Here is a 19,761-nt window from a genome sequence, read left to right on the forward strand (position 1 = left end):
ACTTACAGACGCACACAAACAATGACTTCATCTCATCTGCCCAGACCTGCATGCTCACACCCCCATCCCTAATGCCTGCATTACTGTTTGCCACTTGGCCTTAAATTGTACCAATTCGTTTTTTTGTCGCCCATGCTATTTCATTATTTAAATAATAAATCATTTGATTTTTCCATTGTGTTAATGATTGCGGATTGATTGATTTCAATGTTTTTAGTAGACATTTTTCAAGATGAGTGATGAAAAGAGAATCCTCCAGTGCATTGGGCATCTCACTACACCTCCATGTCTTGCAATATGCAGACAGATGGATTAAAAGTAAGTTTACATTGTAATACTTCTGACAGCCAACTTTCTAGCTCCGCCCACAACTTTTGGACTTTATAGCCGGGGTGTTCATTTCTACAGCTCGTTGGAGCGATCAGGTGTCAGGCGTGATTTACCTTATCTTCATCACGCTTGTTTATACTAACACCTCTTTAAAATGTCCACTTCATAACACTTCTATGAGTTTCCTATAGAGACCCACCAAAAGAAACCCAAGCCTTAGATTGGGCTGTGGCCCAAAGATAGCTGGGGTCAGAAGTTGAACTTCTTTAGGGAAACAGGTGTATGGAATGTAGTTCTATTAGGAGAGTAAAGCCCTTTTAGAAGTGAGTTTTTTAAAACACTGCAGGCATGTGGTTTTAATATTGGTGTTATAGCCAGTGGTTCCTCTGTTGGATCATAACAGGCAGAGAGGATTAGGTCTGCGTCCCAAATGGCACTCTATATCCTATACAGTGCTCTACTTTTGATGAGGTCCATATAGCTATGGTCAAAAGTAGTGCACTATCTAGGGAATAGGGTACTATTTGGGATGTATCCCTATTCTATTCTGCTGTAGTCTTGGAAACTGTTGACTTGTAAGACCAACATATCCCTACATGGAAACATTGGCATAGTCAAGTTTACTCCAAGAATATATATTTTCTCAAAAACACCTTAAAATATCTGCGACAGAATATTTTTTTAAACCAGTGAATGATGAAACATCAAATATACCCACCCACACATATCCCCTCAGGAGGCGAGGGACAATGTTAAATTAAGGTTTGTTCACATTAAATGCCAAAACCACAAAAGAAGTATCTACACTGTCTCACCCACTCACAGAACATTAACCTTGGTCTGTGGAGACCCCATTTGGCTAAATCCTTTAAAAGAAACTCTATGATGACTGAGACATTCTGCTGATGGATCAAAACGGACCTTTTCAACAGACTAGGCATGAGAACACATTCTAATCAGGTAGCAGTGTGAACTGTGGTTTCCCTTATCAGACTCTGCAGATAGGACTGCTAGCTCCTACTTTGATATTCCCAATAACTGGTATAGACGTTCAAGTAGTCCCAGGTAGGGTGTGGAGGGTCTACTCTCAAGTTTTCTTTATCATTACGTTGTGTTAGCAGCCACAGGGAAAGGGACATTTATTTAATAAAAATTTTAAATAAGAGATATTTGAACATAAACTGAAAAAGCTATGAGAAAGTTGTTTATTCAACAAGATCTCACTTTGGTATTCAATGTTTGTCCCGGGGGAGGATAATCGTCTATGGGTGTTCAATGTTTGTCCCGGGGGAGGATAATCGTCTATGGGTGTTCAATGTTTGTCCCGGGGGAGGATAATCGTCTATGGGTGTTCAATGATTGTCCCGGGGGCGGATAATAGTCTATGGGTGTTCAATGTTTGTCCCGGGGGAGGATAATCGTCTATGGGTGAAGTAAAAGTAGGTAAGGATTAAGGTTGTTAAAACAGCATTCATTCCAACTGGTTAAGGTTTGGGTTAAGGTTCAAACAGCAAAAAATCTAATTAGTGCCTTGCACGGGGATTGAACCCTCGATCCTCAGAGCCGAAGCGCGCGGTTTATGCCCTTCCTCTAGCCCCATCCACAACGCCCAAGCCGTGAGCCTACAGGATGGTAATATGTGCTCACATTGCCCCTTTTGGACGGTATTGAAGGCATCTCCCGATGTCCTAGGGACCTGGACAAAACGTTGAATACTGAAGTCTATCGTCCAGTAGGCTGGTGTGATCTTGCTGGTTTATTAAAGCAATGAGAGTGTCTTCAGTACAGTAGTGCATCCTGTTTATACAGGATGTGATAAGTACTAACCCCAGTATCCCTCTATTTTAGGACATGGTACGGTAGGAATTTGGCCTGCGTCCCAAATGGTACCCCATTCCCTAAATAGTGCACTACTTTTGAACAGAGATCTGTTGCCATTTGGGATGCAGATGTGGAGCAAGGCTGCTGTTATAATGTTATAAAAGAGGAGCTGTGATCTTGCGGCCTGTGTTGGGATAGATCTCACCAAACGTTAAGGAGGTTGCCCCCGGAGACAGGGAGTGGGAGTTACCCGGGCTCTGAATGGAATGTGTGATGGAACAGGGTCAATAGACTGTTGTCACCATATGAGACACTTCTCAATCTGGCCAGATGGTTCACAATAACATTTCCAACAACATCACATTTGATTTATATAGCCTATTTGGTTGGCTCATCATGAGATTTCTAGATGCTTTTTGTTTGTTCAAACTCTGTGAGAGTATGGTGGAACGCCAAGTATGTTTTTAGGGGTGAATAATAATAATAATAATTAATTTCTGTTGAATTTTCACTTAGGGTGTTTTCATACTTGGTCCCTTTCAGACAATTTTTGAGAACTTAGCGCAGTTTGCTTAATTTTTTGTGCAGTGTGAACACTCCAAAACATTGAGGCAATCTCGAGAGGTGGTCTAAGTTTGGTTCGCTTGAATTCTGCATTTCGGTTCCCCTTTTTAGGGCAATGCGAACACAAAGCTCCCCATGTTCACTTGCCATTATCCCTGCACTACACACTAGACTACTGCAACACCGTTTCCTGTGCCATAACTCCTCACATTGGTACCACAAAAGACAGAAGATGATGATTTGCAGGTTTGCGGGAAAAAAGGGCTGTTTTTGGATATTGATTAGCGATTGTCAAGAATGTGTGATGTTTAGTTCGGATTATTTGTATGCCATTTTTTGATGTATAGTTTAAGAGAGCTTCATAAACTGTTCATTCGATTGTGGGATTTGAATAGTGGGAGAAGACAACATATTTGTTCAGAATCAGAATTTTGTAGGGTACAAAATCAATTCTAGCTCTTAAAGGGGCAGTAGCCTACATGGGTGTTCAATTTTCAAGTACAGAATTATTTCATCTGCTGTTATTATTCTGCTATTTATTCTTTTACCAATAATATTTACATGTTAATAGTATCTTCTCATTAAAACAATTATGTCTCATATTTTAACTAAATGCAATCTATTAGTTTCGAAATGTATGTAGGTACAGTTGAAGTCGGAAGTTTACATACACCTTAGCCGAATACATTTAAACTCAGTTTTTCACAATTCCTTACATTTGATCCTAGTAAAAATTCCCTGTCTTAGGTCAGTTAGGATCGCCACTTGAGAGAATTATTTATTTCAGCTTTTATTTATTTCATCACATTCCCAGAAGGTCAGAAGTTTACATACACTCAATTAGTATTTGGTAGCATTGCCTTTAAATTGTTTAACTTGGGTCAAACGTTTCGGGTAGCCTTCCACAAGCTTCCCACAAGAAGTTGGGTGAATTTTGGCCCATTCCTCCTGACAGAGCTGGTGTAACGGAGTCAGGTTTGTAGGCCTCCCTTGCTCAGCCACACATTTTCTATAGGATTGAGGTCAAGGCCACTCCAATACCTTGACTTTGTTGTCCTTAAGCCATTTTGCCACAACTTTGGAAGTATGCTTCGGGGTCATTGTCCATTTGGAAGACCCATTTGTGACTAAGCTTTAACTTCCTGACTGATGTCTTGAGATATTGCTTCAATATATCTATCTACATAATTGTCCTACCTCATATTGCCATCTATTTTGTGAAGTGCACCAGTCTTTCCTGCAGCAAAGCACCCCAACAACATGATGCTGCCACCCCCGTGCTTCACGGTTGAGATGGTGTTCTTCGGCTTGCAAGCCAACCCCTTTTCCCTCCAAACATAACGATGGTCATTATGGCCAAACAGTTCTATTTTTGTTTCATCAGACAAGATGACATTTCTCCAAAAAGCACGATCTTTGTCCCCATGTGCAGTTGCAAACTGTAGTCTGGCTTTTTTATGGTGGTTTTGGAGCAGTTGCTTCTTCCTTGCTGAGCGGCCTTTCAGGTTATGTCAATATAGGACTCGTTTTACTGTGGATATAGATACTTTTGTACTTGTTTCCGCCATCATCTTCACAAGGTCCTTTGCTGTTGTTATAGGATTGATTTGCACTTTTCGCACCAAAGTACGTTCATCTCTAGGAGACCGAACGTGTCTCCTTCCTGAGCGGCATGGCGGCTGCGTGGTCCCATGGTGTTTAAACTTGCATACTATTGTTTGTACAGATGAACGTGGTACCTTCAGGCATTTGGGAATTGCTCCCAAGAATGAATCAGACTTGTGGAGGTCTACAATTTTTTTTCTGAGGTCTTGGTTGATTTCTTTTTATTTTCCCATGATGTCAAGCGAAACAGCACTGGGTTTGAAGGTAGACCTTGAAATACATCCGCAGGTACACCTCCAATTGATTGAAATTAAGTCAATTAGCCTATCAGAAGCTTGACATAATTTTCTGGAATTTTTCAAGCTGTTTAAAGGCACAGTCAACTTAGTGTATGTAAACTTCTGACCCACTGGAATTGTGATACAGTGAAATAATCTGTCTGTAATGGTTTGTTGGAAAAATAACTTGTGTCATGTACAAAGTAGATGTCCTAACCGACTTGCCAAAACTATAGTTTGTTAACAAGACATTTGTGGAGTGGTTGAAAAACTAGTTTTAATGACTCCAACCTAAGTGTAAGTAAACTTCCGATTACAACTCTATATCTACAGTAGCTGTCCTATAACACATTCTGATGGAATGGCTTTTTCCTGCACTTTGTAAAAACCCAGAGTGCATTGAGTGAGTATGGGGAAAATATATTGGTTCCTTTCTAAGCATAGCAATGTAGAGGACTCGGACCACAAAATAGGTGAAGTGAACTGACCCCATTCAAAGGCAAGTGTAGCCTAGGGGTGGCAGCGTAGCCTAGTGGTTAGAGCGTTGGACTAGAAACCGTAAGGTTGCGAGTTCAAACCCCCGAGCTGACAAGGTACAAATCTGTCGTTCTGCCCCTGAACAGGTGGTAGGGCTGTTCCCAGGCTGTCATTGAAAATAATATGTTCTTAACTGACTTGCAGGTAAAAAATAAAAAATATTTTTTTAAAAAGTGCAGTGTGAATACAAAAATGTATTATTTTTTTTTGGGGGGGGGGTTGCCACAGAATTCACTTTAAAGAGGACTATAAGAGGACTATAAATTATTTTAAAGAGGACTATATCTTAGTCTCTTATTGATATCAATGCATGACTAAGTGAACATGACTAAGTGAATTTACCCCTTAGTCCTACTAGGAAGCGAACTGACTTTGTTATTGACATTTTCTTAGAGAATTGCCACAGAGAAGATAAGTTAAAGAGAGCTGAGGCCTTTTGTGTTTGAAAGCCCATGCAGGGTTCTGTGTGTATATGGACTGTGTTTAGCTGGAGCTCTTTGGCAGCGCTGCTCTGTCAAACATTAGAGCAGAGAGAGAGAGACGAGGGGTCTGAAAGAGGGAACCAGGCAGGCTGTGGGCCCAGAGCCACGCAACACACACACATACATACACCAGGGGAGGCTCCTCAGAGGTGGAAGGGGAGGAACCTCTTCCTCAGTGAATTTCAGAAAATTAAAATAGTCAAACATTAAACATTTTGCAGCATGAACTGACATGGTTTCCACCCAATTCAAAGGATTAGAGAATGAATCTAGTACTAAAAGCATAAGCTACAGCTAGCTAGCACAGCAGTGCATGAAATGTGCTGAGTAGTTGACTCAGAGGGAGAAAGACAATACAGTGGTTCCACCTTTAAAAGTTGTCATCTGCAGCATTCTGTGGCACATTGTTTAATAGTCAATCATTTTTCTGTTAATGCAAGGTAGTGCTAGTTTGACCACCAGGGGGCATATTTGAGAAGAATTTGATAAATTATCTGGTAATGCCAGAAGACTAAAACCTTTTTTGTGATAACATAGTATATAGGATAGATTTTAAGAAATGTGACTTAATTAATATGATTAATATTATGATGTTTCTATTCCTTGAAAAACAAAAAGTGAAACCCTCAGGGTTTCCGTTAGGATGGAATGGAAAATATGGCACTGTACAACGTGATGGTTGGGAGTAGGCTACAGCATAAGAGGATTGGGGGATTCTAAATTGTTTGCCTTCATTAGACAACTTTGTTCCAATAGTTCTGTAAATCAGTGATATTTATTCCCATAGTAATATGGATCCATAGCTAAATCATCATCTGTATTTTGAAAGAGTATTTGTTTCATTCTTTTATTATCGAAAGCATAATGCATTATGGGGTGGCAGGTAGCCTAGTGGTAAAAATCTGTCGCTCTGCCCCTGAACAAGGTAGTTAACCCACTGTTCCTAGGCAGTCATTGAAAATAAGAATTTGTTCTTAACTGACTTGCCTAGCTAAATAAAGGTTAAAACAAATTTTAAATAAAAGATGTTGATAAAGAAATCAACACAGTCAGAAGACAGTTGAAGACGCTTGCGTGGAATTATGGAAAGGCTCAGTAAGAAATGTTTTATATATATAATATATATTTTTTTTTAAAACTCATAATGAGTGCTCTAACTCCCCCCTGCGGTGGTCTGGAGCAATGAAGCCGTGAAGCCGTGGTACCTCTAAGTCCCGCGGTGTAAGCTTGCAACCTTTAAAGAAAGAACCACTAGAGTTGAACAGTTTTGAACAAATTGAGAGCGAGAGAGCTAAACTCAGCAAAAAAAGAAACTCCTCTCGTTGTCAACTGCGTTTATTTTCAGCAGACGTAACGTGTAAATATTTGTATGAACATTAGATTCAACAACTGAGACATAAACTGAATAAGTTCCACAGAGATGTGACTAACAGAAATTGAATAATGTGTCCATGAACAAAGGGGGGTCAAAATTAAAAGTAACAGTCAGTATCTGGTGTGGCCATCAGCTGCATTAAGTACTGCAGTGCATCTCCTCCTCATGGACTGCACCAGATTAGCCAGTTCTTGCTGTGAGATGTTACCCCACTCTTCCACCAAGGCAACTGCAAGTTCCCAGACATTTCTGGGGGGAATGGCCATAGCCCTCACCCTCCAATCCAAGAGGTCCCAGACGTGCTCAATGGGATTGAGATCCCGGCTCATCGCTTGCCATGGCAGACCACTGATTCCTGTCTTGCAGGAAATCACGCACAGAACGAGCAACATGGCAGGTGTTATTGTCATGCTGGAGGGTCATGTCAGGATGAGCCTGCAGGAAGGGTACCACATGAGGGAGGAGGATGTCTTCCCTGTAACGCACAGCGTTGAGATTGCCCGTATTGACAACAAGCTCAGTCCGATGATGCTGTGACACACCGCCCCAGACCATGACGGACCCTCCACCTCCAAATCGGTCATAAGCTCATTCCTTCAAATGATTAACGCGAATCCGACCGTCACCCTTGGTGAGACAAAACCGTGACTCGTCAGTGAAGGGCACTTTTTGCCGGTCCTGTCTGGTCCAGCGACGGTGGGTTTGTGCCCATATGCGACGTTGTTGCCTGTGATGTCTGGTGAGGACCTGCCTTACAACAGGCCTACAAGCCCTCAGTCCAGCCTCTCTCAGCCTATTGCTGACAATCTGAGCACTGATGGAGGGATTGTGCCTTCCTGGTGTAACTCGGGCAGCTGTTGTTTCCATCCTGTACCTGTCCCACAGGTGTGATGTTCGGATGTACCGATCCTGTGCAGGTGTTGTTACACGTGGTCTGCCACTGCGAGGATGATCAGCTGTCCGTCCTGTCTCCCTGTAGCGCTGTCTTAGGCGTCTCACAGTACAGACATTGCAATCTATTGCCCTGGCCACATCTGCAGTCCTCATGCCTCCTTGTAGCATGCCTAAGGCACGTTCACACAGATGAGCAGGGACCATGGGCATCTTTCTTTTGGTGTTTTTCAGAGTCTGTAGAAAGGCCTTTTTAGTGTCCTAAGTTTTCATAACTGTGACCTTATTTGCCTACCGTCTGTAAGCTGTTAGTGTCTTAACGACCGTTCCACAGGTCATTAATTGTTTATGGTTCATTGAACAAGCATGGGAAACTGTGTTTAAACCCTATACAATGAAGATCTGTGAAGTTATTTTGATTTTTAAGAATTATCTTTGAAAGACAGGGTCCTGGAAAAGGGATGTTTCTTTTTTTGCTGAGTTTATATTTCATTGTATATATATTTTTCACTTAGCTACCGTCAAATGCAGCTAGCTAGTTTAGCCCACTCAAACACCCGGATCAAACAGAGAGGGATGCTATGTTAGCTAGCTGGATATGGCTATTCAACACTGGAACTTTTCCAAGTCAAGGTGGTTTTATCAATTTATTGCCACCGGGGCCCGCCGATGTAACTGCTAGACTGCTTGCTGCTGACTGAACACTGCACTGCATGATTGTAGCGTGTTTACTAATGTGTTAGTTATAGTAAATAACAGTATGTAACAACGATGTAGACTGTGTAGCGGTTAGCAGTCATGATATAAAGGTTTGGCATGGAAAGGTTTTTTCCCTGGTCACAGACAGCTGATGTGTTGTGCACTGGTCCACAAACAAAAGGAAAAGGTGAGAGGAGGAGAGCACGTAGATAGATGTGAGAAGGAATTATATATACAACGAGCTGTTTGTATGTGGCTGCTATGAAAGTGAACTGTGTTTGCGTGTGATTAGGAGTTTATTCATTGCTCCGATTCTGTTGAAAAACACTTCTTAAATGGAAGCAAGCGGAATGAAACGGAGATAAACGTACTTCAAGTTGTCCAATAAGCTCTTCTTTGCAACTGTTAGACTAATGATTACACACTAGGTCTGCTAGATGTTGGCAAGAGTGTCACCTTGATTACTAAAAATAATCTCAACCTGTGCACCTACGTTGTACGTTTTCATTCATTTGGCTAGATTGTAGCAACCTCCTATTGGGTACAAGGAAAATTCCAGTATCATGCCTAAACCTATCAATGTTACATTGAGCTGGGGGAATGGAAATGATTGACAGTCAACCAATTTGCTGTAATAGAAATAAATCCATGTTCATCAAAAAAATAATAATCTTCCCTCATGTTAAATGACACCGATTGCCACTGACACACACACACACGCAAAACATAACATTCTCTGGTCATAGGAGTAATGCAGTACGGCTTGAGTTTTGCCATCAGCTGGAAGAATGTCCTCCTTTCTCAGCGGAGGAAGAGCGGAGGGACGGTGAGTTGGGTGAGAGGCAGCCTCACAGCTGCTCCTCCCTTCTCTCAGACTGACCATCAGATGCAGGCCATCAGTCCAGTAAACACATTTTAAGCAAATGATTATGCTCACTCAGCAGCATGATCTATTACCAGTGTAATCATATATTTTATTTCAAATTGGTCTGAGAAGAACAACATAGGCTGGGCAATTCAAGCGTAGCTAATATGCAGTGATAATGTATTGGGCCTATAGCTTAGTGCACAAACCTCATTGCTACAGAATTGTTAATTGGTTAATTGGTTAATGTTTCATAGGCTTATATTTTATACGTCATGTTTAAGACAGATCTGAGTGGTAGATCTCTGCTTGCTTTTTGACTCAGAATGTGATCTTGACTCAGAAAAGGTTGGTGGCTACTGCTTTATAGTGTACCATTTCTCACCAGGACGAATCCTCTATGGTCCTCACTAAGCTATGCAGGAAGGAAGACAGCTCAGCTTGCAAACAAACAACGGACGGAGTGCATTTTAATACCAGAAGCACAGTGTGCCAGATATGTAAAACAAACACAGGGCTTTTTTCAGATGCCTTCAGTTTCCAGTCAGACAAGCTTTCCAAACAAATGGAAGCATTTTTATTTGCCTCCTAACTTTCTGTCTCCAGCTCTGTAGCCCAGGAATCTACAAGCGGGAATGCTCATTTAAACACAGAACAATAAACAAGTCAGTGGTTTGAGATCCAGGCAGAAGGCCTCTGTCTCATGTTTATTCTGCTACATCTGCTAAAGCTCTGCTAATTGCTTGCAGATAACAGAGGGGAGAGCTGGATTGAGATACCTCAATTCAGTTCTTTCCATTTGAGACACTCCGCTTTGATTGACTGACTTAAAGGAGTTGAGTCGTTGTGTGTTAGGCGACTGTTGCTTTCACTTAACAACAACTCCCAGTGAAGTGATGGTCACCACATGGGACAACCAGTATCACTGGGAGAACTAAGGAGATTCGTTTAAACATCAGTCTTACCAGATTGAGCCTGTGGCCTCTAGATAACAAGACATCTTGAATAAATGGCAGTGGCACAGAAGAACATAGCTGAAATGTGTATAATTGTGATGTATTGCATCAACCCTTATCTCTCTCTTTCCCTCTCTCCCCCTTCCCTCCCTCACGCAATCTTCTCTCTCAATTTTTTTGGCTCTTCCTCCCCTTTCTCCCCCACCCCTCTCCCTCTCTCTCTTCCCAACCCTTCCCCCTCCATATCCAGGTGATACAGCTGGCCGACAGCAGGCCCAGAAGCCCCAGCCCCCAGCCTCAGAGAACAGCAGTGCGGCCCACAGTATTGGCAGCACACAAAGCACGCCCTGTTCCAGCAGCAGCACAGCGTAACCTTGGGGCCAGTCCGGGGCCAGCGGAGAAGGAGAGCCCCCCACCCCTCTGCAGGGCCACAGGAAGGGCCACACGGGTCACAGGGAACTGGGTTTGCTAACATTTGTTTCCCCGCTCGATGAAAGGAATTATTTTGGGATGCTTTGTGAAAACAAAGAAGAAGAATTTATTAAAAAAGAAGACAAACAAAAGGATTTTGTAAGAAAGCCTGATGTTGCTGGTTAAATTCGATGTGTACCATTTTATTTCAACACAAGTCGTTAAGGTTTTGTGACAGAGCTACTGTACTGGAAGGCCTGGTCTGAAGGGGAAATAGTACTAATACCACAGAAAGGCAACAAGGCCTCACATCTCTAGAGCGATAGAACTCTAGCTACGGACAAGAAACAACTGTTAGTGAAATACCAGACTTTTTTTCTTATCCAAATGCTGCTTTTTCTGCAACCACAACAGAGAATTTTGTTTTGACCTTAAACGTCTAGTTGAAGCTGTAAACAAGCTAGTGTACACCAATAGCACTGGAGACCGTAAAGCTGCCTGTCTGCACACACCATCTGTGGGTGTTAGCAAGACTAGTGAGAGGAACAACATGGCTGTCAACCAGAGTGTTAACCCCTATCAATATATCAATATGCTATATAAATAATAGATGCTACCTCCTATCCACATGTTATAGGAGATAGTCAAATCAACGAGTTGAATCAGAGAGCAATAGTGTGAGAAGGAGCCTGTCGGCAGTCTCTTTTCCCCTCAAAGCATCCTGCCATGTGCTATTAATCACTTGGAATCTGAAAGGACTTAATAACCAAGCAAGTTATATACATATATAGATAGATACCAAGAAATGTGAAAGACAAAAGTAATGTGAAAGATATCTTGATGAACCATGTTTGCAAGCCAGCTAGTCATGACAATCGGTCAGGACTTTGGCAACGCATCCGTCTAAACATACTGTTGTGACAACATCGATGACAAAGTATCAGCGGTGTGCATTTGGTCATATTGAGTGATGATTGCTTTGCAGTCCTTCGTCTCAAGTTTGATTGGTGTTACACAGCTTGGCTTTCGGCAGTATGGGTTTCTCATATACTATATAGAAACAGCCATTGTAAAGCTATATATATATTTTTGCAACTATTGTAAATAATATAAAATGTTATAAGGAGAAAGTCAAAATATAATGTGCAAGATTGTGTGCATTCGAAGCCTTATGTTGTTAAATAAGACATGGTAAAGTGGCTATGTTTGGCCAGTATTCCCATATATACTGTAATGTTTTATGTTTTTATCCACTGTGAGGTAACTAAAATGCTACATGCTGCAGTATTGGATCATAAATATATATACAGTATTGTAATTGGGCATTACATTTGGAGCACAGTAATTGGGCATTACATTTAAACCACAAAAACAACGTGCCATTCGATCTGGGTCCGACACCACTAGGCCTTCAGCTGTTTTCATTCTGATTGTACATAATAATGTTGTACACAATTTCATACCAACATTTACATTTTTCACAGCAAATAATTAAGAACCTGATATAGTTGAGTTTGTGGAATGAAAATATAAGCCAAAATAGTAATTGTCTGGTTTTGTTCAGTAAATCATACTCAGATTCTCAGCTTTCAAGTATATTTTCTGTATCTGGTAAATACATTGTCAATCTTACTCACCAGGGCATGAAATAGTTCAACGTTGCAATATACTGGCGCCATCTTGTAATCTTAATGGTGTATTTGTTCCGACAAACATTCCACATCCTGATTATTTACGCCCTGGTGTCATGTTCAACATGTATTGTTTCTCTCTGTGTTTATAGACATATTTTATTTTACCTTTATTTAACTAGGCAAGTCAGTTAAGAACAAATTCTTGTTTTCAATGACGGCCTACGATCAGTGGGTTAACTGCCTTGTTCAGGTGCAGAACGACAGATTTTACCTTGTCAGCTCGGGGGTTCGATTTTGCAATTTTTCGGTCACTAGTCCAACGCTCTAACCACTAGGTTACCTGCCGCCCCAGTATGGGCACTTAGATGTACATGATTGTGTACATAATTGTACTACTATGGCTGACCCTGTAAAACAACACATTTCACTGCACATATTCGGTGTATGTGACAATACAACATGTTTGTTTTTTTATGTCATGTGCCATGCTAATGCAAAGCCAAAAGAATCCCACCGTCATAGAATCCATGAATGTTCTCTGGTGTTCCTTTACTTTTAGTAATTGGGGGGGGGGGTTGAATAGAAATATCTTTTTTTAGGAGAAAAGGGATGGTTTGTACTAATTTTACTTTGTGGTTGGGCGTGTAAAAGAGAACCCAATACGTTAAGTAAACATAATTTGCGTTAGATCCTACTTTTATGTGTTAAGTGTTTTATCGCAAATCTTTGAGCCTGTGTTGTATGTAAACATGTGTAGTTGTCTCCACAGAAGAAAGCAGAGTATAAATATATTTGTGGATAAAATTATATATATTTGAAAGTATCTACCTAGAGACAATCTATTGTTGACTCTTTCAGTACTGTGAATTGTTTTGTGTCGTGCTCTTTCTATTTTTCATAAATGTACATACAAGTGCATTTGAAAAGTATTCAGACCCCTTCCCTTTTTTCACAATATGTTACTTTACAACCTTATTCTAAAATGTATTAAATCTACACACAATCTACACACAATACCCCATTATGACAAAGCGGAAATATGTTTTTTGAAAATGTATAAAAAAATATGTATTCAGGCCCTTTGCTATGAGACTCGAAAATGAAGCTCAGGGGCACCCTGTTTCCATTGATCATCCTTGAGATGTTTCTACAACTTTATTGGAGTCCACCTGTGGTAAATTCAATTGATTGGACATGATCTGGAAAGGCACACACCTGTCTATATAAGGTCCCACAGTTGACAGTGCATGACAGAGCAAAAAACAAGTCATGAGATCGAAGAAATTGTGCGTAGAGCTCCGAGACAGGATTGTGTTGAGGCACAGATCTGGGGAAGGGTACCAAAACATTTCTGCAGCATTGAAGGTCCATCATTCTTAAATGGAATAAGTTTAGAACCACCAGGACTCTTCTTAGATCTGGCCGACAGGCCAAACTGAGCAATCGGGGGAGAAGGGCCTTGGTCAGGGAGGTGACCAAGAACCCGATGCTCACTCTGACAGAGCTCTAGAGTTCCTCTGTGAAGATGGGGGATCCTTCCAGAAGGACAACCATCTCTGCAACACTCCACCAATCAGGCATCTATGGTATAGTGGCCAGACGGAAGCCAGTCCTCAGTGAAAGGCACATGACAGCCTGCTTGGAATTTGCCAAAAGGCCAAAAGAAACAAGATTCTTTGGACTGATGAAACCAAGATTGAACTCTTTGGCCTGAATGTCAAGCATCATGTCTGGAGGAAACCTGGCACCATCCCTACGGTGATGCATGGTGGTGGCAGCATCATGCTGTGGGGATGTTTTTCAGAGGCAGGGACTATGAAACTAGTCAGGATCGAGGGAAAGATGAACGGAGCAAAGTACAGAGTGATCCTTGTTTAAAGTCTGCTCCAGAGCGCTCAGGACCTCAGACAGGCGAACATTCCCCTTTCAACAGGACAACGACCCTAAGCACACAGCCAAGACAACAACGCAGGACTGGCTCCGGGACAAGTCTCTGAATGTCCTTGAGTGGCCCGGACTTGAACCCATTCAAACATCTTTGCATAGACCTGAAAATAGCTGTGCAGCGATGCTCCCCATCCAACCTGACAGCTTGAGAGGATCTGCAGAGAAGAATGGGAGAAACTCCCAAATGCAGGTGTGACAAATCTTGTAACGTCATATCCAAGACTCAATGCTGTAATTGCTGCCAAAGGGGCTTCAACTAAATACTGAGTAAACAGTCTGAATACTTATGTAAATGTGATATTTTTAAAAACCTGTTTTTGCATTGTCATTATGGGGTATTTTGTGTAGATTGATCAGGAATCTTTTTTTTAAATCCATTTTAGAATAAGGCTGTAGCGTAACAAAATGTAGAAAAAGCCAAGGCGTCTGAATACTCTCCGAAGGCACTGTATATTACTTTATATATTTCTTTTTCTAAAAGATATATATAAATATTGGCAATTTTCTTCATGTGATGTTTTGATTTTTTAGAACGTTTCCAAACCCATTAGTTCTCACTCCGTGTTGAATTTGGTTCCATTGACTACCTTTAAAAGGATACCGTTGTTAATGAATTTATTCTTTGTAAACATAGAGACGATTAGATATTGTATAGCATTACAAAAGTAATATATTTGAAACCCACATCTTACATATGAACACGAATGTGACATTATTGATAATATATAAGTAAGCAAGACTAAAGTGCTATATAAACACAATGGAAAAGTAGCATAACATTTTATTTCCATAAATCAAAAGATCTGATTTTCTGTATAGTCTGTTCCTATCACATAGTCATCTGTCGTAGTACAGGTTTAGCTGTGCCAGAAGAGTTTTTCCTTTATTATTTTTTTTTATAGCTATAGTGTATGTGAGTTCTCTCTGAAATGTTGCTTTTTCTAGTGGAATGGCAGTCTTCAACATTCATCATTTTGCATTGATAACATTCCTGTAGTTCACTGGCTTTTCTTACTGACTGCTCGACGTTTACCCATGAACCTGCCTCTTCCTTTTATCTCCTCCCTGTCTAACGGGGTACAGGAGGTTGAGGACCTTCATATTCCCATTATTGTCCAAATACCTATGAAGAGGAATAACCTCTCTGTAGGACGTTCCATCTGAAATTACACTTTATGAATTTGGATTCGATTAGACATTCTATTTGTAAGTTAATATTGCAAATCACTGTTAGTAAATCTTACAGTGATAGAGTATTGTGGAAAGTAGCACAGGGGAGGTTTGCTGGTTACAGCCAACCTGTAAGAGGGGCCCCACTTTCATACAGTACATAATAACAAATTGTATTGCTTTAGTTGTTTGAACCTTTTTATCAACGTTTATCTACCTCATTTTGTGAGTTTGTGTGTGTGTGCTGAATGTGTATGAATATGTATGTACTTGTGTGAGAGAAAAAGAGAGAGAGTTGTGTTCTACTATTTAATATGTTGTAATGGTTGAAAGGGCTCTATGTTTTTCTGTACAGTGCCTTCAGAAAGTTTTCATACCCCTTGACTTATTCCACATTTTGTTGTTACAGCCTGAATTCAAAATGGATTAAATAGATTTTTATTCTACACACAATACCCCCATAATGACAAAGTGAAAACGTGTTTTTAGAAATGTTATCAAATTTATTGAAGATTAAATACAGAAATATTACCTTTGGCAGCAATTACAGCTGTGAGCCTTTATGGGTAAGTCTATAAGAGCTTTCCACGCCTGGATGGTGCAAAATGTGCCCATTATTCTTTTCAACATTCTTCAAGCTCTGTCAAATTGGTTGTTGATCATTGCTAGACAATTTTCAGGTCTTGCCATACTTTTTCAAGTAGATTTAAGTCAAAACTGTAAGTCGGCCACTCAGGAACATTCACTGTCTTCTTGGTAAGCAACTCCAGTGTAGATTTGGCCTTGTGTTTTAGGTTATTGTCCTGCTGAAGGGTGAATTCACCACCCAGTGTCTGGTGAAAAACAGACTGAACCAGGTTTTCTTCAAGGATTTTGCCTCTTAGCTATCCTGAAAAACTCCCCAGTCCATAATGATTACAAGCATACCCGTAACATGATGCAGCCACCAATATGGTTGAACATATGGAGAGTGGGACTCAGTAATGTGTTCTATCGGATATTGCCCCAACATAACACTTTGTATTCAGGACCAAGTATTACTTTAGTGCCTTGTTGCAAACATGATGCATATTTTGGAATATTTTTATTGTGTTCAGGCTTCCTTATTTTCACTCTGTCTATTATGTTAGTATTGTGGAGTAACTACAATGTTGTTGATCCATCATTCTTTTTCTCCTATCACAGCCATTATACTCTTAACTGTTTTACATCCACCATTGGCCTCAATGGTGAAATCCCTGAGCGGTTTATATATCAGAGTGTAACTAATATCCCCACCATGTTCAACGGGATATTCAATATCTCTTTTTTTTCTCCCAATGGGTGCCCTTCTTTGTGAGCCATTGGCAAACTTCCCTGGTCTTTGTGGTTGAATCTGTTTGAAATTCACTTACAGATAGTTGTATGTGTGGGGTACAGACATGGGGTAGTCATTAAAATATAATTTGAAACATTATTGCACACAGTGTGAGTCCATGCAACTTATTATGTGTAATCACATTTAAACTCCTTAACTTATTTAGGCTTGCGATAACAAAAGGGTTGACTACTAATTGACTCGAGACATTTCGGCTTTTCATTTTTAATGAATTTTTAAAAGATTCTAAAAACATAATTCACTTTGACATTATGGGGTATTGTGTGGAGGCCAATGACAAAAAAAATATCTATTTAAGAAATTTCAAATTCAGGCTGTAACACGACGAAATGTGGGAAAAGTAAATGGTGTGCATACTTTCTGAAGGACCTGTATATATATGTTCAAGTCTAAAATCTTTAAAACTTTTCCACAATTTGATAGTCAATGTACTGTAGATGCCCTCTCCCTACCATTGGTCAGTTGGCTGTAGGGCGGCAGGTAGCCTAGCAGTTAGAGCATTGGGATAATAACCGAAAGGTTGCTGGTTTGAAAACATGAGTATGTTGATGTGCCCTTGAGCAAGGCACTTATCGCTAACATTTGCTCCACTCCAGTGGTGCCATACTACTATGGTTGACCCTTTAAAACTACACCTTTCTGGTGTATGTGACAATAAAACATTTTTTTTTGTAGTTTCATAACACAACCAAAGAAGTCCCTTCTCAAATGCTAGTCGAAATACCCTTCTTCTCAAAGCTATTTCTTAATACGATTTTTGTTTTTGTTTTGCAAAGCTTTTTGTAAATAAAACATGCTGTAAATATGCATGATATTTTGTATCCACATTTGTATACATAATAAATTCATATAATCCTTCATAACTTGTTCGGCCTTTTTCTTGTCTTCCTCTGATTAAACAATTATTCTTATGTTTCTATCAAGCGTCAAATTTGTAAAATAACAACAGGCTGAAAGTACATTTCGGACTATTGAATGTTGGTAAGGACGGAGACATATATGCTTCATTCTGTACTTTACTTAGACATTATCTCACCCAGAACAGTGTAGATATCCCTATTCCTGTGTGCCTTGTCTTATATTAATGAGTTGTAGTAATGATGTGTTAGGTTTGGCAGCGTGTTGATGATGTCATCAGGCCCCTCTTGGGTGAGGTCATTACATGATGCAAACCATGTGGCCTTCTAGCACAGGGGACGAGGGGGAGACCGCCTAAACGTGTACACACGTGTACGACCACACTCAGACAAATGCACACACGCAAACACACACACTCTCTCGATCTCTCTCCCCACAAGCTAATCAGGCCCATCTTCTCCTTTGATTAAGGGTCCTTGGAGTCATGTATACACATAGTGGGATTTCATACTGTCAGAGAGAGAGAGAGGCCCAGGGTGAGTTGGATGGGAGATCTGATAATGATGTCATCCCAACCATGTTTGAGTTGACCAGTCCAGGCCACACTTCTCAAAACTTACTGACTACTGGAGGGCAAAAAGTCCTGCATGTGGCCCTGCCTGTATGATGTCACTCTGCTGGCCTGAGTGTCAGCCCCTACACCTTCCATTTCCCCATGGCTTTAAAGGCTTTTAGTAAGACACGCTGCTTGCAAAGGAAAAGGATATCAATCAAAGATTAAATTGCAACTGAATGAAGGTGCTCAGCCGTTTGTCCTTTTTGTGTGATCGACAGTTGGCTTCAAGCATTGTTTTATGTTACCTGTGTGTGAAGGCGCCCAGAACCAGTCCAGGAGTGATTTCTCACTCAGCGGGACAGGCCCCTCTCCAAGTTATGACTAATTTGTTTTGCACACTTCTCGAACCCTTCATTCATATGCCTCCTCAGATCCACAACCAGATGTTGAGATCACTGATTTTTGATATGATTCTTTTCTATAACAGAGAAAATGTGTTCTTCCTTGACAACCATTCAACCAGACCAGACCAGTTTGTACAGTCCAAAGCTAAAGCACTCAGACACAGGGCTGCATCCCAGATGGCACCATATTCCCTATATACAGTAGTGCACTACTTTTGGATCATTCACTATATATCATTCACTATATAGGGAATATAGTGCCATTTGCGACGTGGGACAGACTTTCTGTACATCAGAAAGTATTGAATCATACCAACAACCCAGAGAGAGGATTACCATAGAATAGGGACGTAACCAATTATTACTGAGTAGGTCAAGACAGTTTTGGGGGGCTTTGTCCTAGTTCGTGAACGTGGCCAAGTAGGTATGGGATTATTATGACGAAAGAACTACGTGAGTTTGTCATTTTTATTTTGTGGTCGCATGTTGCGATTCGTGGTTGCAAATGTGTAATTTAATATCGCAAGCTTGTATCATGATGTGTAAAATATTTAACAATGTTCGCAAACGTGTAACGCAACATTTGAATACGTTCAATAAGATTTGCAAGTGTCATTTATTTTCAGAATTATTACAAATCCATTTACGAGTATGAATATTCTGTTGTCACATTACCAATAGATTTGTAAACTTATAAAAAGTGTTGTAAATTTGTAGAAAGACATTCGCAAATTAAATATTTTGCACCCTGGGGGCAGGAGCTATTACTCCTGACCAATCAGTTCCCTCTGACAAAATCACAGCCGCCTAACTATTGGCTGGATTGTTCCATCAATCAAATCTCAGGAAGTATCTACCCACATGCGCAATAGAGGATGAGATCAAATTAAACCAAAATGATTTACTTGAAAGTAATGATCTTTTTTTTTAAATCTGTGTTCATCAATGTTTTTGTTTAAAGGCATGACAGTAGTTTGCTTATCATGTGAAATATAATGGT

At 40.4% G+C, this 19,761-nt stretch overlaps 1 protein-coding gene across 2 annotated transcripts in view; it reads left to right on the forward strand.

Annotated features, from left to right (window-relative positions):
• Nucleotides 1-17,806, forward strand: part of LOC118358997 (transforming growth factor beta receptor type 3) — a 139,534-nt gene extending 121,728 nt beyond the window's left edge. For both annotated transcript variants that reach the window (XM_035737104.2, XM_035737103.2), the window contains exon 17: nt 10,654-17,806. In XM_035737104.2, coding sequence (XP_035592997.1) covers nt 10,654-10,775 — 122 coding nt within the window. In that variant the 3' untranslated portion in view covers nt 10,776-17,806. The remainder of the gene's footprint in view (nt 1-10,653) is intronic.
• Nucleotides 17,807-19,761: the final 1,955 nt, after the last annotated feature.

This window comes from Oncorhynchus keta, chromosome 26 (assembly GCF_023373465.1).
Source record: "Oncorhynchus keta strain PuntledgeMale-10-30-2019 chromosome 26, Oket_V2, whole genome shotgun sequence".
In the NCBI taxonomy this organism is placed as follows: Eukaryota; Metazoa; Chordata; class Actinopteri; order Salmoniformes; family Salmonidae; genus Oncorhynchus; species Oncorhynchus keta.